Source organism: Trachemys scripta, chromosome 9, assembly GCF_013100865.1.
Source record: "Trachemys scripta elegans isolate TJP31775 chromosome 9, CAS_Tse_1.0, whole genome shotgun sequence".
Taxonomy (NCBI): domain Eukaryota; kingdom Metazoa; phylum Chordata; order Testudines; family Emydidae; genus Trachemys; species Trachemys scripta.
The window spans coordinates 56,680,640-56,700,161 of record NC_048306.1 but is presented as its reverse complement, the minus strand read 5'-3'; the positions used below and the strand labels follow the sequence as shown (position 1 = coordinate 56,700,161).

General features: G+C 39.3%; 1 protein-coding gene across 6 annotated transcripts in view; it reads left to right on the top strand.

The window, feature by feature from the left end:
• The window catches only part of WDR33 (WD repeat domain 33), a 100,165-nt gene that overhangs the window by 58,181 nt on the left and 22,462 nt on the right, over positions 1 to 19,522 (top strand). Inside the window, exon 8 of one of the 6 annotated variants that reach the window (XM_034782056.1) lies at positions 7,503 to 10,813. The exons of the other annotated variants lie outside the window; for them this stretch is intronic. Coding sequence (XP_034637947.1) covers positions 7,503 to 7,591 — 89 coding nt within the window. The 3' untranslated portion in view covers positions 7,592 to 10,813. Of the gene's footprint in view, positions 1 to 7,502; positions 10,814 to 19,522 lie in introns of those variants that run through there. 6 annotated transcript variants of the gene reach the window in all.

The following is a 19,522-nucleotide window of genomic DNA, read 5'->3' as shown; positions in this document are numbered from 1 at the left end:
TTGTGTTTAAGTGCACTACCCCTGCACTAACATTAACTGTTAAAAGCATTAACATCACTGTTCCTTTAACTTTGTTCTTGCATTTTATTTTAGGAGTAAAGAAATGCGCTAGTGCATTTAACTATGCTAATTACTTACAAAGGTACATTTGAACATGCAACCTAAGGAGCAAACATTCAAATGATCACAGCAGGAACTTGTGTTTTGGTTCTTTTTATGATAACCATATCAATGTCTGGAGGAAATACACACTTCCACCAGACACTGGGGATCAGTGGGTGCTTAGGTGAGAGATTGGGGAGTTTTTGGTGGAGTTCTTCCGAGAGGGGTAGTGCACTTGTGGATTATTTTAACATACAATCATTTGATTTGAATGTGATCTAATCAAGGCATGCATCTAAAGTGTGGAAGAGTCTCTTGTACTCCTCAAACATGCAAAATTTCACATAAACAGGATGGGAAGGTCTAGTGGAAAGACTACCATAGCTGCTAAGCTCTCTCTGATAGCACCATAACAATAGAAGGATGTGTGTTAGCCATTGAGCCTTTATATTGGCACTGGAAACACTCAGCAGATCTGATGGTCATCGTATTGACCCCTCTTCACCCCCTCCCCCACCTACTTTCAAATTGTAGAATCCTGAAATTGCATGCTGTGGCAATGCCCCAGAGAGCACACGATTTAAATAGAATATGTGACATAATTACTTGTTCATACAAACAATCCTCCCCATACACTGGGTAGTCCCCTTCCTCCCTATCCTCCTTTCCTTCTAAGTTTAGATGGACCCGTCTGGCTTTGCCCAGCTGGTTTACACTGTTATTGAGCATGTACTCCTAGATCATGGGTTCTCAACTTGAGTCACAACTTTCAGAGATGTGACAAGCAGGTCCAGAGTAGTTGCTAATACCCTCACTTTCTTTATGGCTAGACAGAAGGGTTGGGGATGTACCAAACCTTTTCTCTTCTATTATATACTTCCTCCCCAACTCTTTCATTCTATTTTCCTTACCTAATGGGCCTGCTTCCTTTCTTCAAAGAATAGTAAAAGTTTTTCTGGCCTACCAATAATTGCTAGTTAGGGTGCAGAATACAGCTTCATCTTGAAGATGTCAGTTCCTTATTACTTAGATGGGGAGGCTGGGACAGAACTAATTAAGTTTCTTTGTGGCCCTTGAGGCTGGTTTTGCACTAGCTGTAAAGCCTCTACAGAACTCTGTCCCCTCTCAGTTGAAGATCAGTGGAACGTCCAACAAGTTATAGCACTTAATTATTTTGGGGCGAGGGTTGTCTAAACTGTTTATTCATCATAAAATCATAGGAAGCGTTTTTAACCCATGTATTGAAATAAGTTTTGTTGGCCAAATGAATAATTTTGTCCCAATAGAATACAAACAGCAGTATCTGTAATGAATAACTTATATATACGCCTTCTTGCTGTAAGATTTTTTTTTTGTACTGTCAGAGTGCAGAGAATTGCTATTAACAGTAATATTTGTTACATACACACTTTGAAGAGAGGAGACTTTTTGCATCTTTTTAAACAAAAATGGTCAGGTAACTGGTTTGAAAATAAGCAATTTTTCCTTGATTTTTAAATTTTACCAAGAGAATTTAATGTTGTGTAAAGTGCCAGATTGTTAGCCTTAGTAATGGAAATGCTTTATTCGGGATGAGCAACATAATCAATACAAATTTTTTTTCACCACTGTGATTATGCTCTTCAGTCCTGACCTAGAAGGGGAAGGGAACATACCTAGCAGTGAAAAGATAGTTCAGGCTTCATGCCAAGGTAGTCCATGGTACCTTGTTGATAATCCCAGCAGTGGTGCCAGTTCTTGTGGATAACTGAATGCTAGTGACTCTGCTGGGACAACCAATTCACATATTTTCAACTGAGCAGATATCAGATAGTAACTACTTCTGGTCACTAACAATCTGAACCAGTGACCTCTAGTGATGAAAGGCCATGTGTATCTTATTACCAGTCTCTTAAACAGACTACTCTTGCCATTTTTTTTCTTGCTTATCTCTTTTGCAGGAGCCATTCACCATAAAACTGTACGTTAGATAATTCACTTTATCTTTAAAAAAAAAAAAGTTTTCTCTACGTTTTTAATGTTTACATACATCACATAACCTTGACTGCATGGGATAAAGCAGGAGTAAATTCCAGTGTGTTGCCTGCGCTTGCAAGGTGCGTAGCCATTATCCACGATGCACATTACTGCAGAAACTATGGGCATGGCTATACTTGCAGATGTAGAGCGCTGTGAGTTAAACCCGCCTTCGGAGAGCGCAGTAGGGAAAGTGCTGCAGTCTGTTCACACTGACAACTGCTTGCGCACTGGCGTGGCCACATTTGCGGCACTTGCAGCGGCATTGGGAGCAGTGCATTGTGGACAGCTATCCCAGTATGCAAGTGACTGCAAGGTGCTTCCCAAATGGGGGGGGGGTGGAGTGTGACAGGGAGTGTGCTGTGTGTATGTGGGGGGAGAGAGAGTGGGTTTTTTGGGGGGCTGAGAGCATGTCAGCATGCTGTCTTGTAAGTTCAGACAGTAGCAGACTCCTCCTCCCCCCCGCCTGTCTCTCTCTCTCTCTCTCTCTCTCTCAGCATTCCACACTAATCTGTCTCAGAGCACACTTATCTGTCTCGGAGCAAATAAGCTATCTGAAATGAAGCTTTCAAACAGCATATCTGCATTCCCACAGCGAGTTCAAAACAATGAGAAGAGTGGCCACTTGACGTAAGGGGATTATGGGACGTTTTTGGGGGCTGATCAGAGTGCAGTAATGCAATACCTCGTCCGCACTGGCGCCGTGGCGCTCCAGTGGGGGCGCAGCAAACGTTATTCCACTCGCCTAGGTGGAGTACCAGCAGTGCTGTAGCCGCGGAGTCAGAGTGCTCTACGTGCCTTGCCAGTGTGGACGGGTAGTGAGCTAGTGCGCCCGGGGCTCCTTTATTGCGCTGTAACTCACAAATGTAGCCAAGCCCTATGTAGTAGCACTTAAAATCCATTGTGTTCTCTTGCACAGTCTTGCTAATGTAGAGGCACAATCAGGCTTTAAGATGTACTATCTCTGGAGAAACTAGGGTACTGATGGAGCATATACATGACCATGCTGCCGAGTCTCCTATAGAGAGGGATTGTTACTCTGAAATTTAAATATTTCTCAGCCTTATTATATAACCTCCTTGAACCTCATTCTTGTGTGCATTGATATTCTCCATGGCACAAGTCAGTACCATTTGTAGCACAGCCTACTCACATCAGATAAATAATTATTATGTAATGGGAATTCTATGTAGTCCATGGGCTTGGAATATTCTGATGAAGGTGTATTTTGTGTATGAAAGCAATAACTATTTTAACTGACACTTTAAAATAAAAGATATTGAAAGGGGTCTATAACATCTCAAGGTTTTGGTGGTTTTTTTTTTTAAGGTTAAAATACCCCAGTTACAGGGTAGCCTCTGAATTAAAATCTTTAGAAAATTAAAATGTAATCTTGAAGCTATAATATTTATATTTTAATACAATACGAATATATAATATTTTTGAGTTGGGTGGCAAATGATTTTTCAGCTCCTCTCGTGATTTGCCCGAGGAACATAGGCGCATATTTATGATTTTTCTCCTACCGTCTTGCTAAACACAGGTGCTGTTACTTTCGTCCATGAGAGTCAACCTTTTTCTGGTCGTACTTTAATTTGGGTTAGGGTGAGCATCCATAATGATATTAGTCTTCAGAAGTGGGACTGATGTTCAGCTACCTCTTCCACCATTCATAGAATCAGTACATTAGCTATTTGATTTTTTTTGGAATAACACTGAAGGACAGATTCCTACAAGAGAAAAATATAACGGTTTTCTCTGCCTAGAGCTAGTGCACTTTTTCTGCAATCTTTAGATGACCTGTATCTGTAAAGTCTTTTCATCTGAAGCAGATTTCAGGTCTGCAGCTTTGGTTTCAAGACCGGACTTTTTCCCCATTCAATTTTTATTTATGTACCCCTGCCTCCTTATTTTGGTTACTTATTTTCCTGTTTGTGGATATATAATACGTCAAATATACTGTCTTTTTTAGCTTCTCTGATTCCTTAAAAAATTTCAGCACAGTTTCAGTTCATTGTCAGCACACTGACATGACTATGGATTTCTGAGACAGGAATCCTTTTTAAATCTATTTTTATGTTTCTGATGCACGACTACTACTTTTCACAGTGGAGAAAAGATTGACTATTCCCCCATGTCACTCAAGTAGCTTCTTGCTGCATTACCTCAATACAGTGAATGTTAGTGCTTTGTCGTATTTTTTATGTGTTCATGCTAAGTTATATAGCGATTCACGATTACAAAGAAGTAAAAGACAGAATTCAGTGAATACAGGTTTGCCCTACCAAGCAAGTTTGTTACAAAGCTGCCTCAGATCAGTTAGGTATTTTTGTAGTTCATTAGTTTTTCCTTATTTAGTCTTTTATCTTATTTGAGAAAATTTGTGACGAAATTAATTATGTAACAACTGTAGGGTGGGATAAGCTTAAGTAGATGTTTGGTAATCTACACATTGGAGAAGTTACTAATACATTCGCAATATGCTGCTCTTCTTAAGTGGTAGACTGTCTAAGGAACTTAATTTGCCTGATAGGGTCACCTGGATTACCGTTTTAAATTAAACGAACTGTCCTCAGATCTTGAAGGTGGTGCACCGGTGTTTCAAAACTAAACTAAATATGACAGTGGGATGTTGCGGGAGGTAACAGGCAACAGAGATGTAGAACTACATGTTAAGTTATAGGGTAGGTGGGTGGCATGGAACATACCATGTTCTTTTACATTATAAAAAATTATGAAGGAAATATATTTTAAAAAGGGGCATTAAAGGGTTAGCATAGGAGGGTAGTTTATTGTTTGGTTTATGTATGAAATGACAGGAAAAAGTTCTTGTAATCATGGTCTTCAGAGAAGTGTCTATATAGGAGGAAAATGGTTCTCTAAGAAGAATTGATAGGAGAAATGAGGACCCTGGGTAGTTACAGACATGGTAGAATTCTCTTTCAGGGGCCTAAGCCAGCATTATACACTCAAAGCTGCCAATGACTCTTTTGGTTAACAAGGGAAGGATTAGGCTCCAGTGTATGTAACAGAACACCACAATCAAAGACAACAATAAACTGCTCCAAACCCCCTCCACCCTTCCCCCCCCCCCCCCCCAAAAAAAAAAAAGCTTTAATTTCCGCTGAAATGTGTTTGATTGATTGATTTTTTGGTTGGTTGGTTTGGGTTTTTGTACTGGCCTAATGGCTCACATGCTCTTGTGTCCTAGTACCATGGGTAAGATCAGAGTTTGAGTACAATCTGGGGATTTCTGCTGCTTGGTTAACAAGTGTTCAGAGCATTGCCAAGGTGCTCAGAGCCCTCTTCTGATTTTTCACACTTTTTTTGAGTACTTCAATGTACCTTACCGGGGAGTGTCTCCTCTTCTCCATGTCCTTAGCTGTATCCATTTTGTATGTCTGGTACTAATGCACTTTATTAAGAGTACCAGATTCTCTAAAGATGTTTTTGTTTTTATTTTCTAAATTTTTAAAATATGCTTTCTAGATTCAGGAATCTGCTTATGAGTATAATAACTAAACATTTTTGGTGGGAACCTATACCTATGACTCCACAACAGGAGTTTACTCTCTGAACAGACTTTAACTGCAGTAACTTCTCTTTCAAATGTTAAAAGGTATAATTCTGGTGATATATCTAGGCATATGTAATGACATCCAGGATTTTTTGCCAGGCATTTCCTATATGGCAATGGATTAAAACCCATTTTCTACCTCTAGGCAGAAATCTTTCATACGTGTTCTAATTTAAATTCTAATTCTGATCCCTACAAACAAGCACTAGATGCAGAGCCAGAACTGGAATGGACTCTCGGGGTACTTTCCTGAAAACCTCCACACCATCGGCTCTCCAAAAATCACTACATACTTATACAATCACGTGATACTATAGCATGCAGTAACTATACCAATGTACGTTCAAAAACAGCATCTATGTTCAAGTACAGACTGAGTCATGGAGAGAAACTATACATTTCAGTATTTCTGTTACAAAATACTTTATACTTCATGTCCTACGTTTTGCCATTTAAACCTCTTTAAATCAATAAACCAAACAAAACACACACAAAAACAACCCACCGCTTCACACCACCACCTTCTCTTAAACATAGAATAATTTGGTTACAGACATTCAATATATCCCTCCCCATCATGCTGTTGTACAACATATTTAATTATTTTTATACCATCTCTGGGAGATAAATACATATAATTATCTTCAATATCTGCTGCAATAGTTGCCTCAAACTCTGTTCTTGATAACTTGTTCCACTGCTTAATTTTTCTTAGGAGAATGAGTATTGTCCCTGCTGCATTTGAAGCCAATACTACTTATTCTAGCCACATTGGATAGTGAGAATAATGTGCCACCTTTTTCAACCATCCGCTTATCTCCATGATTCTGTTTCTTCCTTAATTTGCCTTCAGTGTTTACCAAATTACCATGATTAGGTAATCTCAACAGTAATTTCCTTCATATTTTGGCTCAGATCTCCAATGCTTTTTAATGAACCACTTGTCTGAGTCTTTATGGCTGAGGTTGATAGTGACACGTGGGTCCTTTCCTGCAGTCTATGATAGCCAAACTGCATTTCTTTGTTTGTTGCTTCTTCCCCTTACCTTACTGTGAAGGATGAATGTTCATGCAGTGTTTATTCTAAAAGAAACAACTGTTGCGATTTTTCCCTCAAACTCAACTTTTTGAACTTAAAATTTCAATGGAATTGTTTAGACAGAAAGCAAAATGTATATTGGCTGTCAAAGAAAATTGCTTTTGCAGTTTCTTGGTCAGGAAGGAGGGAATCTGTATCTGCATATCAACTGGCTTCATCTTAGTCAGTAATGACAAACTAGACTGATGGGACGGATTCCTCTTTCCACTTTGAACAGGTAGACAGGCCATTCATTTAAAAACTTTTCTTCCCTGATGAGAGAAGATCTCACGTGCTCTTCAGTGCTAATGTTCCAGTCTAAGTCTGTCTTATCAATCTGAATTATTTTACTAAAATTATAGTGTTTGGGGGGGGGGGGGGGGGGATAAGAATTACATCTCTACCTCGATATAACGCTGTCCTTGGGAGCCAAAAAATCTTACCGCGTTATAGGTGAAACTGCGTTATATTGAACTTGCTTGGATCCACCGGAGTGCGCAGCCCCGCCCCCCCCCCGGAGCACTGCTTTACCGCATTATATCCGAATTCGTGTTATATCAGGTCGCGTTATATCGAGGTAGTGGTGTATATACATTTGACTATGTGAAACCCAAAGGACGAAGGGTCCAGCAATATTAGGTTAAGGAGGACTACAGATTGTCCTATGTGATGAGCACAAACTCCATATGTAATTAGGGGTACATACACTTTTTTGGGTCCTTCATTCTAGATCTGTGGCCTACATGGTTCAGCACTCATGACAATGTGGATGAAGAAAGGGAATACTTGAACTACTGGACAACTGTGCTAAGGAGTTAATGTCCAAAGGCTGCTGCGGTTGTTATGTTTGAGCTCTAGTTCTTATAAAATTATATAATGACCTCCATGTTGCAGTGTAGCAGATGTCTGCTCCAGTGGCTATTTCCCTTTTGGCCTAGTAGCTATGGCACTGTATGTGTCTTCGCACCTGAAGGAGTTAGCCTGGATCCACTGAGCTATGGGAGCACTAGAAGCCTGCCCTTCTCCACCGTTAGGTCGTATTCTCTTTAACACCTAAGAACATCTAGCCTGTGGAGAGCTCTCTCCTTAAGAGGATGATGATAGAGGGAGGATAAATTTCTTGGATGTTACAGAAGTGGAAGAATTCTTTTTGGAGAATCTGGGAATTGTCTAGAGTGCCTTGATCTTCTGAAGAATGATGAAAGGTGACTATTAAGCAGGGATCAAAGTTCTCCAGTCCTACCTGATTCAGTAACTACCAGGAAGGCCACCTTAAAGGACTGAATGTCTAAAGGAGTCATAGTCAGGAGGAAGTAAAGAGTCTTTAAGATAAATTTGAGGATCTGTGGGAGGGGCAGACTAGCTTTCTGTATGTGGGCCTTTGGCCGTGGCTTTCCAGTATCTGGAAATCAAAAAAACTAGTTCTAGATGAAAACATCCTACCAATCCCTAAATGGATTCTCCTGCTGATATCTAATATTTGGGGGTGCTGAGGACTAGATTTTTGTTAGCCCCAACTGGGTTGAGTTGGGGGAGGCAAGCTGCCCACTTGAGACGCCCCTTCCAGTAGATTGCACAGATGTTCAGAATATGTCCTTTTGTGCTTTGATGGGTTCCTCAGGTAAGGTTGATATTCCCAGCAGAGATCAACTAAGCTCCCTCAGCTTGATTCCCATTTGATCGGGCTCATATACCACTCTCAGTTGATTCTATAGATCCTAATAATATGATTAACCTCTTCTTTCTAATGTGGTTTGATCAGTAGTGAAATAGTTAACAAAGTTTAAATTATCTCTGCTTCAGTGTTGATACCCCATTGAGAACAATCAAAGACAGTTGTTTCATGCTGTCTGCAGATTCAGGCAGACATCAGCGCATCTATTTACATTTGGTTAATATTGTATGAGTTATCTTTACAATCACAAGGGCTCCATTTACTGTGAACTGCATTGGATCCCATCCTGACTACTCATCTGATCTAACTGATGATGGTTTTCCACCCTGGAATACTTTCTCCAAGTTGGTCCTCCCTAGTCTACAAGATTTGCTTTTGTTTCTGGGTAAGTGGACTGGGTGATCAAGATGATACCTCCTTTTAGCCCACTGAAAGATAAGTGAGAAAAGTAGAGGTCTATAGTGCATTCTGAACCAGAGTATTTGTTTGAAACTTATTAGCCCAAGTGAGGAAGAATCAAGCTGTCTGGATGGTCCTTCATAGAGGATGGTCCTGTTAAATATTCTGGGTTCACTTGGGTGAGAGAGTATCTTGTGCAATCCATGAGTCAAACACTATTTTTATGTGGTATCTTCTGCTGTGGCCCAAGAAAGCTGTTCTCTGGATTGATAGCTAACTTCAGCCTGGTCAGAGTGATATTAGCTGCTTATGCAGCACGTTGATTAGTGACTAATACAGGTAATTAGAGTTCACAGATCACTCAAAACTGCCACCAACCAACACCATAACCTTTTATTAATTTTATTAATATTATTGCAGAAGCTAAAGGGAAGGGAATTACTGAAAATTACTGTTTGATGGTGAATCTAATTTCTGTAGTTTTCATGGATGGATGTGTGTTCTTTGGTCCACTGAAACTAGGAAGGATCGCCACTTCATAACTAATATCACTGGTCTAAAGGAGTCCATCCTAAATTCTTGTGCTCTCTGGCAAGCTGGTCCTAAATTCTACAGCAAGCCCTCTGATTTCTCTCCTCTTCACCCTTCTCTCCCCTTCATTTCTCTGGTCAAGTCACACTAAATTCTATGGCAGCTTCAAGTAAATGCAAAAACTCTCTTGTTTTAAACCTACATAGTACAGTCTCCAATATGCATTACATTCTTTATTTTTGGTATTACATTGAATACAAATCACAATTTTTGCACGTTTTTCATTGTCACACAATTTTGTAATAATGCACAACTGCTTTGCTGAAGCTGTTGGATCAGAGAGCAGGAAGTTTTGGTAACCAGTGGTGATAGATGAGGTCATTGACCAACATTTTTAAAAATAGGTGCCTAAAGTTAAGATTTTAAATTCATATGTAGGCACCTATTTGATCAGAGCTGCTGGATGATCAGCCCTTTTTATAATCAAGTCACTCATATAAGTGCTTAAATATGGGTACAGAAGCTTAACTTTAGGCACCCATTTTTTTTGGGGGGGGGGGGGAGGAGGCCATTTACTGCTTTTTGATTTATCATGTATAAAAGGGGTGCTCCTCCTATGTTGGAAAACAGCAGTGAAATATTGATTATAAAATATAGGATTTCATTTTGACATTCCATTGAGATTAGTGGAGTCAGTTAATGTCTCTCGGAGCTGTTTTTTCAGGCTTTGTGCAGACTGAGTGGGCATTAGTTTATTTTACGTTTGATTTACATTTGGAAGGTTTGCTTTGCAATCACAAGGATTGGAAACCTTCAATTTTTTGTAATATAGAAGCTTTGAATGTTCACATTTTAAAAAATTAGCCAAATCCTGCTGCACAGCTTGATTCTGCACCTTATTATGAAACCTCAAAACCATGGAAATCATATGGCCCTACTGTTGATAGAAAGAGTAGTAACTTTGTCAATGTCTTTTAAATTATATTTCCTTCTATCTTAAAAAGACCTCTTATCCTTTGTTATATAACTTCTTGGAAATGAGTTATGGAAGAACATAGAAGTTGTATACCTGATCAGACCAGTGGTCCATCTTGTCTAATGTCCTGTCTGTAGGCCTGATCCAGCATCCACTAAGAACAGTAAACCCTTGTTGATGTCAGTGCATGCTAGATTAGGTCCTATGACAGTAGCCAGTAACAGATGTTTCCGAGGAAGCTGTAAGCAGACTCATAATAGACAGTTATGGAATAACTTGCCTATAGGGAAAGCTGCTTCTTAACTCCTGTCAGGTGGTGTCTGGCTTATGTCCTTATGTGTGAGGATTTATATACCTTATATCTGTTACTTATTTAATATGTTTCTTGTATAATGTTTAATTCTTATTTTGCCTTTTCATGTAAATTACTGTTGTAAATAAACACTTTCTCTTCAATAAACTGAGCATGTTGCTGCTTTAAAGGTACATTGGCTAACTGTAACCTGTATTAGGGAGGTGTGCTTAGCCGTGAGTACCGTATATACTCGTTCATTAGCCCGTTTGTTTATAAGCAGACCCCCCCAAAATGGATAGGTAAAAATATGACCCTTTCATAAGCTGACCCTATTTTCAGGGGTTGGAAAACTTTGGCTGGTTGGGAGGTTTGGGCTCCCATTGGCTGGGAACGGCGAATCGTGGCCATAGATATTCAATTCAATGATTCCATAGAGTTTAAAATCATCAAATTTTGGTGTTGACCCATTTGTAAGCCGACCCTCACTCTTTGATGCGTCATTTTTTTTACCAAAAATATTCGGCTTATGAACGAGTATATACGGTACTTAAACAGCTATTGGGGACCACAAAATGTGAGAATAACTTCCTTTTTGTCAGGACCTAGTAAGTACTGATAAGCAGTAACAGATTCTGCAATCAGAATTTTAGAAGATAATTGCGATAGGGCAGAATAGAATCCATCTTGCTCTTCTATAAATATATTGACTCTGTAGTGTTAACAGTAGTAAAAACTTGACTATGACATTAAAGCAAGCAGGCATTTCTGGAAAACACCCAAGAAGCAGATGAGTTGAATAAGAAGATGCCATTTTCACATAAATGCTTTGAAACGATATCTTTTTCCCTCTGTACAGCCTGGCTGCTCTATTTCAGTGGCATTTCATTGGAGCTGGAGCTGAGCTTCCTTTTTGTTTGCTGGTTATGAACAGGAAATACTGTGCACAATTCCATTATAGGAATTGACTGCCTCTGCTGTGTCATCTTGTGCACCTGTACCATGCTGTTCTTTACAAGGCATAGTAATGTAACTGAATTGTGCAGTAGGACATCGGTTTAGTGCATCAATTTTGACTAAGAAGTGGTTAAATAAATTACAGTAGTATACCAGGAAATTCTACACTGTAAAAGGACAATAGACATAAATGGAAATCAATTTTTTGTCATAAATTGATACTACTGACACATCAAGTTATGAGTACTGGTGATCATTCTGAATGTATGACTTAGTTATATTTTTTAATTAGAAATAATGAAACATACATATCACATTATTGATGTACCATTCTCGTTACTTTGAGAACAATTATTCCATGTCTTACTAATGAAATTTCCATTACTTCTCTACTTCTGTTGCACTGTCTGTTGTCCAGCTTAACTATTTATTCACAGATGTAGTTTTACAATATATATTCTAGACACAGCGTTTCTCAAATGCAGCCACCAGGGTTTTTCTTGCAGCCACAGCCTCCTGGGCTGTGATGGGGTGGGGGTGGGTGGCAAAATAGTGGCCCCTCCCCCTCCCTGTTGCTCCTGAATGCACTGCCTTGATGTTGATTGCTGGTGAATTCCCCATCTTTGGGGGCAGTGGGGCTCAGGCTTTTGGCCACAGTTCTGGGGTGGTGGGGCAGCAGGTTCTGGCCGAGGGACTTCGGGCCCCAGCTCTGGACTCTGGCTGTGTGGTGGCAGGCCCCAGGCTCTGGCCATGGGGCTTCAGGCTCCAGCCCCCCCGCTGCCTTCCTCAGACCCCCATTGCCCCTGGCCCCTTCTGCCTCCCCTAACCCTCCCATCCAGGGCTTAATTTGTCCCCAGGCTTGGCGGGGCTGAGTAAGTCTGCTGTGAAAAGTGATACTTGCATGTTTGTTAATATCACTTTTCACAACAGACTTTCTAACTAGCAATAAATAAATTACAATGATTTGGACATGTATATGTGCATATTTATTAGTTTTTTCCTAAAGTTAATTAAGTATTTTAAGTATTTTAGGGAAAAGTGTGAGAGCAAGAGTTGGTGGCCGCACTCTAAGGCCACCAAAAAATTTGTCCTGAGAAGCAGTGTGCTAGAGCATCAGAATCTCACTACATTCTAATCTGTCCCCCATATTAGGCGTAATGAGCTTCAAGGATAAGCTATGGATAGATGGAAAAGCACCTGTGTCTAAAGTGAAATGATAGGTGTGCCTTTATCTTCTATGGCAGGTGCTAAAACTGAACAGAAGAATTTTAGTCAGGCTCTAAAATATTCATTTCTTCCTGTTAACTTTTCCTCTTACTGGAAAAAAAGAGTGTTCTAGACCATCCCTTTAGAAAACTGAGTTTCTGTGGATGATGGCACATATCTGAAATTGTAGATATTTTAAATCTCTGGTAACTTCTTTGTCCCTGTTCAAAGCAGGATAGCACGGGCTTTGAATTATGTACCTCTGTAAAGGCTACAATCTTGCAAGCACTTACATAGCCACTTAACATTAAATATGTGAGTAGTCCCATTGTGGTTAAGAACATGTTTTAAGTGTTTTGTTGGAGACTGGACAGCAATTGGCAGTGTTGAGCCCTACTTAGAGCTCAATTCTGCCAGTTACTAAGTGACTCATTGTTCCATGACTATATGTGGATTTTCTTTTTTCACTCCAGTCATATACGTATAGAACGTATTATAGAAAACCTTGCCAAATATTTGAGTGGTTTATTATTTCAGTTTGAAAAAAGTGTCCCAATGACTGTTCTATTGCTAATAACCATATATGATATGCAAAGACTCTCATCGTAGTCTTCACAAATCTTAAATCTCACATCCGCACAGCCATAAACTTTAATTTCTGTGCTGCTGAAGGAGAAGCCATCTCTGAGATGTACAGAATATTAAAAAGATTTGCAGGACTGTTTAGCTCCTGTAATAGAAAAAAAGTGTTTCTTAGGATGACCAAAAGGCCAGTGCAACTTCCATGACAATAGAATGCTATATGTCGCTGTTAGGATTTTTGTACAGGGCATCAGCACTTGGGAATAGGATGTGCAAATTCTAAACTGAATTACAGAAACACTGAATTTTTAAGCTGTTTTGTTTCTCACCTTTGTCATGATTAGATCATCCTCTCCAGTAGTCTGGTGTCAGGGCAACAGCCCCTCTATTGAGATAGACATGTTTCACTAACATTCATTAACATTTTTTTCAATATTTCATAGCTCAAAAATACACAATTTATGGGAAAAAATCCCATCCTGTGTAACAGCTTTCAGCCTGGAAAGAGAACTTACCACAATTGTAAATCCCTGAAAAATGGTATTTGTAGTAAAAGTGTAGACCAAAGCTAGCATCAGGAAAGTGACATTGATATGTTAAAATAGTGATGATGCAAGAAACATTCACCATTGACAAATAAATCCTCTAGCAGACTGCCTGGACATCAGGATTTGTGTGCACAAGTGTATAGAGCTGACATCCAGGGAAGGATGCCATGGGCAAATTAAAAAAAAATAAAAAATAAAATCCTTGATCAGGTCGGCAAGATCTGGAGATGCTATAGAGGCAATATTCTTCTTAACCCATTCAAGGTGGAAAAGAGGTATTTCCTGTTGCTCTCTGTGCACCTCCTTCCAGACTTTAAAAGAAACTGTGCTGAATGGCTGCAGAAGGAACATTTTTGCCATTTGGAGCCTTTGAACAGAGGGAAGTGAAGAGTTGAAAATGGAGGGAAGCACAGACACACTTTTCTCAAGAGGAGGGTCATTCATAGAACATGATGGGTGCAATAGAGTGAGCGAGAACACAACTTTATTTAATTCCTGGAATTAAAAGATTCTCATCCCTCACTGATTTGGTAACATCAATCAATATTACCAAACAATAAATGTCAGTTCAGAATAGAAATACACAGGGTTTTTGATAGATATGAAGTGCATTCTCTTGGGGAACAAAAGCCATACTCTTACTTGACAGTGCTGGGCTAATAAATTAAGGAGTAACCTCCAGGTTACAAAGGATAGTATCACGAAAACCTCTAACAGGTGTGGTGTTAGTACAGTAAATCATCTTAGAATTCAGCTCCTCCAGCATTATAGTGCTCCTAACACTATGGAGACTATTGGTAAAAGAAGTGTGAGGTGATAAAAGTATACAGTGTATGTGTTTATTTTCTTCTAAGAGATTTAGTTCTCTGGGGGATACCTGCTGCAAGGTGCTGAACGAGAGGCCTCAACTATCACTGATTTCAGTGGGAATGGAGGACACTTGGTACCTTGCAAGATCAAGCTTTTGCAGGGTTACCATTTAAAGAAAAAACAAAATCCAAAACTTACTTTAAAGTGTAAAATAAATTGTACTGTCTTGTGACAAATTTGTTCAGTTATGACAGTACTGAAATGTGAAACTGAGTGTTCAGTATTTACAATATATATGTAATATTGCATGTATTTTGATTAAGGTAATTAGTTATAAGCAAAATAAGATGCTTCAGAAAAACATTCACTGTATATACATAATTTTTTCAAAATTGAGCTAAAGTGTGTGTGGGGGGAATATAGAAATATGTGCAAAAGTCATATGTATAAAGCTCTCCTTAAGTGTGAAACATTTTTATAAGTTTGTAATTTTGGGGGGAGGGGGGAAGAGGGAAGAAATAGCAAACGATTGGTCACAGTAATAAACTGAAGGCAATATACATACATTTCACATTTATAACTTAGATATATAAAGTAATACAAAATATATAGGCACATTATAAATAGTTATAAAAAGATGGGTAATACTCTATTTGTTGGTATAATGTCCAATAAGTCATATCTGAAAAAAAGGGGTAGGAGAAATCATTAAATTTTCAATAATTTGAGATTATACAATTCTTCACATTGGTGACATGCTGTATTTGGCCAATCAGACACTACTGCAGTTAAGCCTATCAAGTTATAGTTTGTTGTAGTTTTCATCTTTTAAAAACACAATCCTGAAAGTGTATTGGGTGGAAGCACGTTTAATAATCCAATGTTTTAACTGGTCACCTAAGGCCTTTACTTCAATCAGCTCTGAGTTATGGATCAGGCCTTTATTCCACTTGTAGAAAGAATTCTTATAGAAATAACTGCTTTGCATCTAGGCTTCTTTAGGGATTGACTAATGCTCAATATTTTTCACACACAAAAAAAAAAATATAAAATTTGAACAAGCTGTATCCATCAGATTTTTGCCCATGTAAAAACAGGTTTTAGACTATTTCATGTCCCCACACTAATTCATAACTTTAAGTGTGTTTAGATTATACAACGTCTCTTATTCTCCCTATAGCAATCTTCAGATCATTTTTGCATATATTTTCTCCTTTTACTATGTGAATTTGTAAGTATATGAATATTAAATTTTGCAATACTTCTACCACATTCATTATGTATTTTTCTTTTTTAAGGAGGGTATGTTTATTAATATTCCCTGTTATATGTGTCAATGTTTTTTTGGGAGGGGGGCAATTTAAGTCTGAAAGTATCCATCTTTCCCATAAAAGCACAATATATTAACATACTGAACCTCACCATGCAAGGATTTGAACAGGCTAACCAAGTCAAAAATCCTTCAAAAGGTCTGTCTATCTTAGGTACCTATAGTATCTTAGTGCTTCACACTCTAATGTAAAATGTACTTCACAGGGGTGTTGTGAGGGAAAGCACTATAATCCCCATTTTTTTTTACAGATGGGGGACTGAGACACAGAGAGGATAAGTGACTTCCCCAACATCACATAGGCAGTCTATGGCAGAGCAGGAACGTGAACCCAGGTCTCCCCCAGTACTAGGCCAGTACCCTAACCACTGGACTATCTTTTAGTGTTTAAAATAAAAACACATTTTTGTTCCACAACCCACTATGTTAGCACAGACAATAGGACATAAATCTCCCTATCAGCAGACTGAGGAAAACAGCAGAGTATGCCCTTATTCCCTGTAAAGGAGTCTTGTTTCAATGACCCTGATCAGTTGTTATACTGTTTGCATGCTACTCTTCTGAGTGATTAAGCTAGATTTTTAGCATTTACATTTTTCTTTTAAAAACTTCCCACCCCAGTCGTCCTCATCTCTCAAGATTAGCTAGTTACAAATATATGGCTGTCATAGCAGAGTTTATTTTTTCTCCTCACATTCATTGGCGCCATTCCCGAGAAAGTTGTAGCTAAGGGCGAATGGGGGGATCCCTTCCAACAGCTAGTTGGATTCCTCCAAAGTCTGACTTTGCTAACCAGGCAAGTAACCTGCTCTGAGAGTCTAAAAGATTATGCTCCTGAAGGTAGGGATGTAGGGGCTATTTTGACTAGCCATAAAAAGGACACTCAGGTTTTTCCCAGTTATTGCTCTGGTCCAGGACATGTTGGGCATGGATTGGACTGCTCTCAACAAGAAACTGCAATCCCTTAGATCCTTCAGGTGACTTTATGCCCTCTCAAGGGATAAGTCTGATGTAGTTCTCTTTGTCCCTAAAGCCTGGTCTACACTAACCCCCCAATTCAAACTAAGATACGCAACTTCAGCTACATGAATAACGTAGCTGAAGTTTGAAGTACCTTAGTTCGAACTTGCCTCGGTCCAGACGCGGCAGGCAGGCTCCCCCGTCGACTTCGTGGTACTCCTCTCGCCGAGCTGGAGTACCGCAGTCAACAGCGAGCACTTCTGGGTTCGACTTATCTCGTCCAGACAAGACATGATAAGTCGAACCCAGAAGTTCGATTTGCTTGCCGCCGATAGTTCGGGTAGTGTAGACCTACCCTAAGATTCTGACTTTCCTGTTATACCCCAAAACTCTCTTCTTGAGGGCCACTTCCCAGTGCTTGTTGAATTGGCAGGACAAGCTACTCATATTAGAGTAACATACTAGAGTATTTTGGGTTCTCTGTGCTACATGGCTTATGTGGCCAGGATCTTGGTAAGATGATTACAGAAATTGGCATCTGAGGAAGATATTGAGGCTTGTTCCTTCTGTCAAGTAGCCTCTTTTTTTTTTTTTTTTTTTTTTAACTTATTTGTGGTATTATGCAAGCTTTTTTCCAGGGTATGGCCATATCTGTTATCACCTTCCAGGTGCTGTGGCTGTGAACTTGAGCTGATGATCTTGCATCTAAAACTGCCTTTGTCTGTCTTTTGAGGGAAAACTTTTTGAAAATGGCCTAACACATATGAAATCTTCAAAGAAAAGCCTGACTTTATTAGTCGCATATCCAGATTTCAGGATCCCAAGCCCTACTGATCAAAGAGAAAATAGCCCTTTGTCTCCTTTCAGTACTCCTACTTCACTCAGTCTGATTATTTTAGGAACAAGAGAGGCCAACCCATCTCTAGTAAAATTTGGAGCTAGCCTGCATGTTTTTGCATTTTCTGGATTCTGTGATGGTGTGTTTGAACTCATTGCTGTCAGCATGTTTTCATACAATACATGATCTCCCCAGCATTAACTATTCAGCTGTCATTACCTTGGTCCAAGTTTTCTCTGTCCAGCCTATCCTTGCCTCTGGAGCAGGAGTCCTCTTTTGTTCTGGTAGTTAAAGAATGAGAATGTCCACCAAGGGTCACCCTGAGTTGCCTCAATTACACAGGGCACACATCTCTCTGGGTGGTTTGGCCCCTTTTGGCTGCAATATAGAGTGGGCCTTCTGGGTTCTGACAGAGTGGGCTATTCCAGTTAAACCCTTGTTTAGAATGCAGTTCACCTGGGACCTAAGACCTAGACATAACATATTCAAAGAGATGTTGCTTCATTTGCCTCTCCCAGCAGAATCAGGTGGGGAGGAAACCATCACCACAAGACTCCTGTCTGGTAGTAGGGACAACTTGTGACCAGATTTTCAGCTCTGGCAGCTTGAAGACGGTGCTCTCGCTTGTGGCCCTATAAATTGGAAGGTCAATTCTGTCTGCTGGGAGAGTGAGGGAGGAGGGTCAGGCTCTTTACTGCAGTGATCCTTGTCTGGACAAAATAGTGATTAAAGCTGTTCCCCATTTCCTCCCCAAGGTGGTTTCCCCATTCCTCTTGAGTCAAGAAAATTTTCTCTTCTCATTGTGTCCAGCCCCACAAAAATCAGAAAGTTCATACATCTGATGTGAGAATGGTTTACATATCTATCTCTGAATAATTGTAGAGCTTAGAAAGTAAGTCGCTAGCTGCCTTCAGAAAGCATATGCTCACTTTTTCCCTAACTACCCAGCTGCTCTCTTTTCTGGCATTGAACATTACTGTTGGTATTCCCACTAAGTGGGCTGGTATAGAGAGATATTGTAGAAAGAAATTATTCTTTCCTTTTTATTTTTTCCCTTCAAATTTCTATATTCCAACCCAGATACCTCACCATATTGTTGTGAATAACAGTTGAGAATTTTTTCTTGCCTGATTTTAAAATGTATTTCCTAAACAATACAGATTCTCTAAATGAGCAAGGTCAGCCAATCTAATTATAGGGAAATGATAGCATATGTTTTTCTTTTTTTTTCCTATCTTCATTTGCTGCTAGGAAAATGTGAATTTGTTATCTGCGCTGGTGTAAGAGACTTTGAGAAACCAAATTAACAGGTTAAAAAAAATCATCTTAGTCAGTCATCTGGTCTAATTTCTTTTGCCTATTATCATTTTCTGTAGGGACTGCAATACTACTTCAGTACTGAGTGTTAATAGATAGCTTACATTCATATAGGGCCTTTATTCCCAAAAAAGTTACAAAAGCAAGGTAATATGTAACCGTGTACTTTGCGTTACCACTACAAAGCAGACACTTCTGAGATGTTTAACATAACATTACACAATGGTTTAGGACCAAAGGCTAAAAATATGCTCAGTTGAAACTTCAGTTATCAAATAGGTGGAATCCACTTTGTGTTTTCTAATAAAGACTGTGAAAGCTGAGAAGGA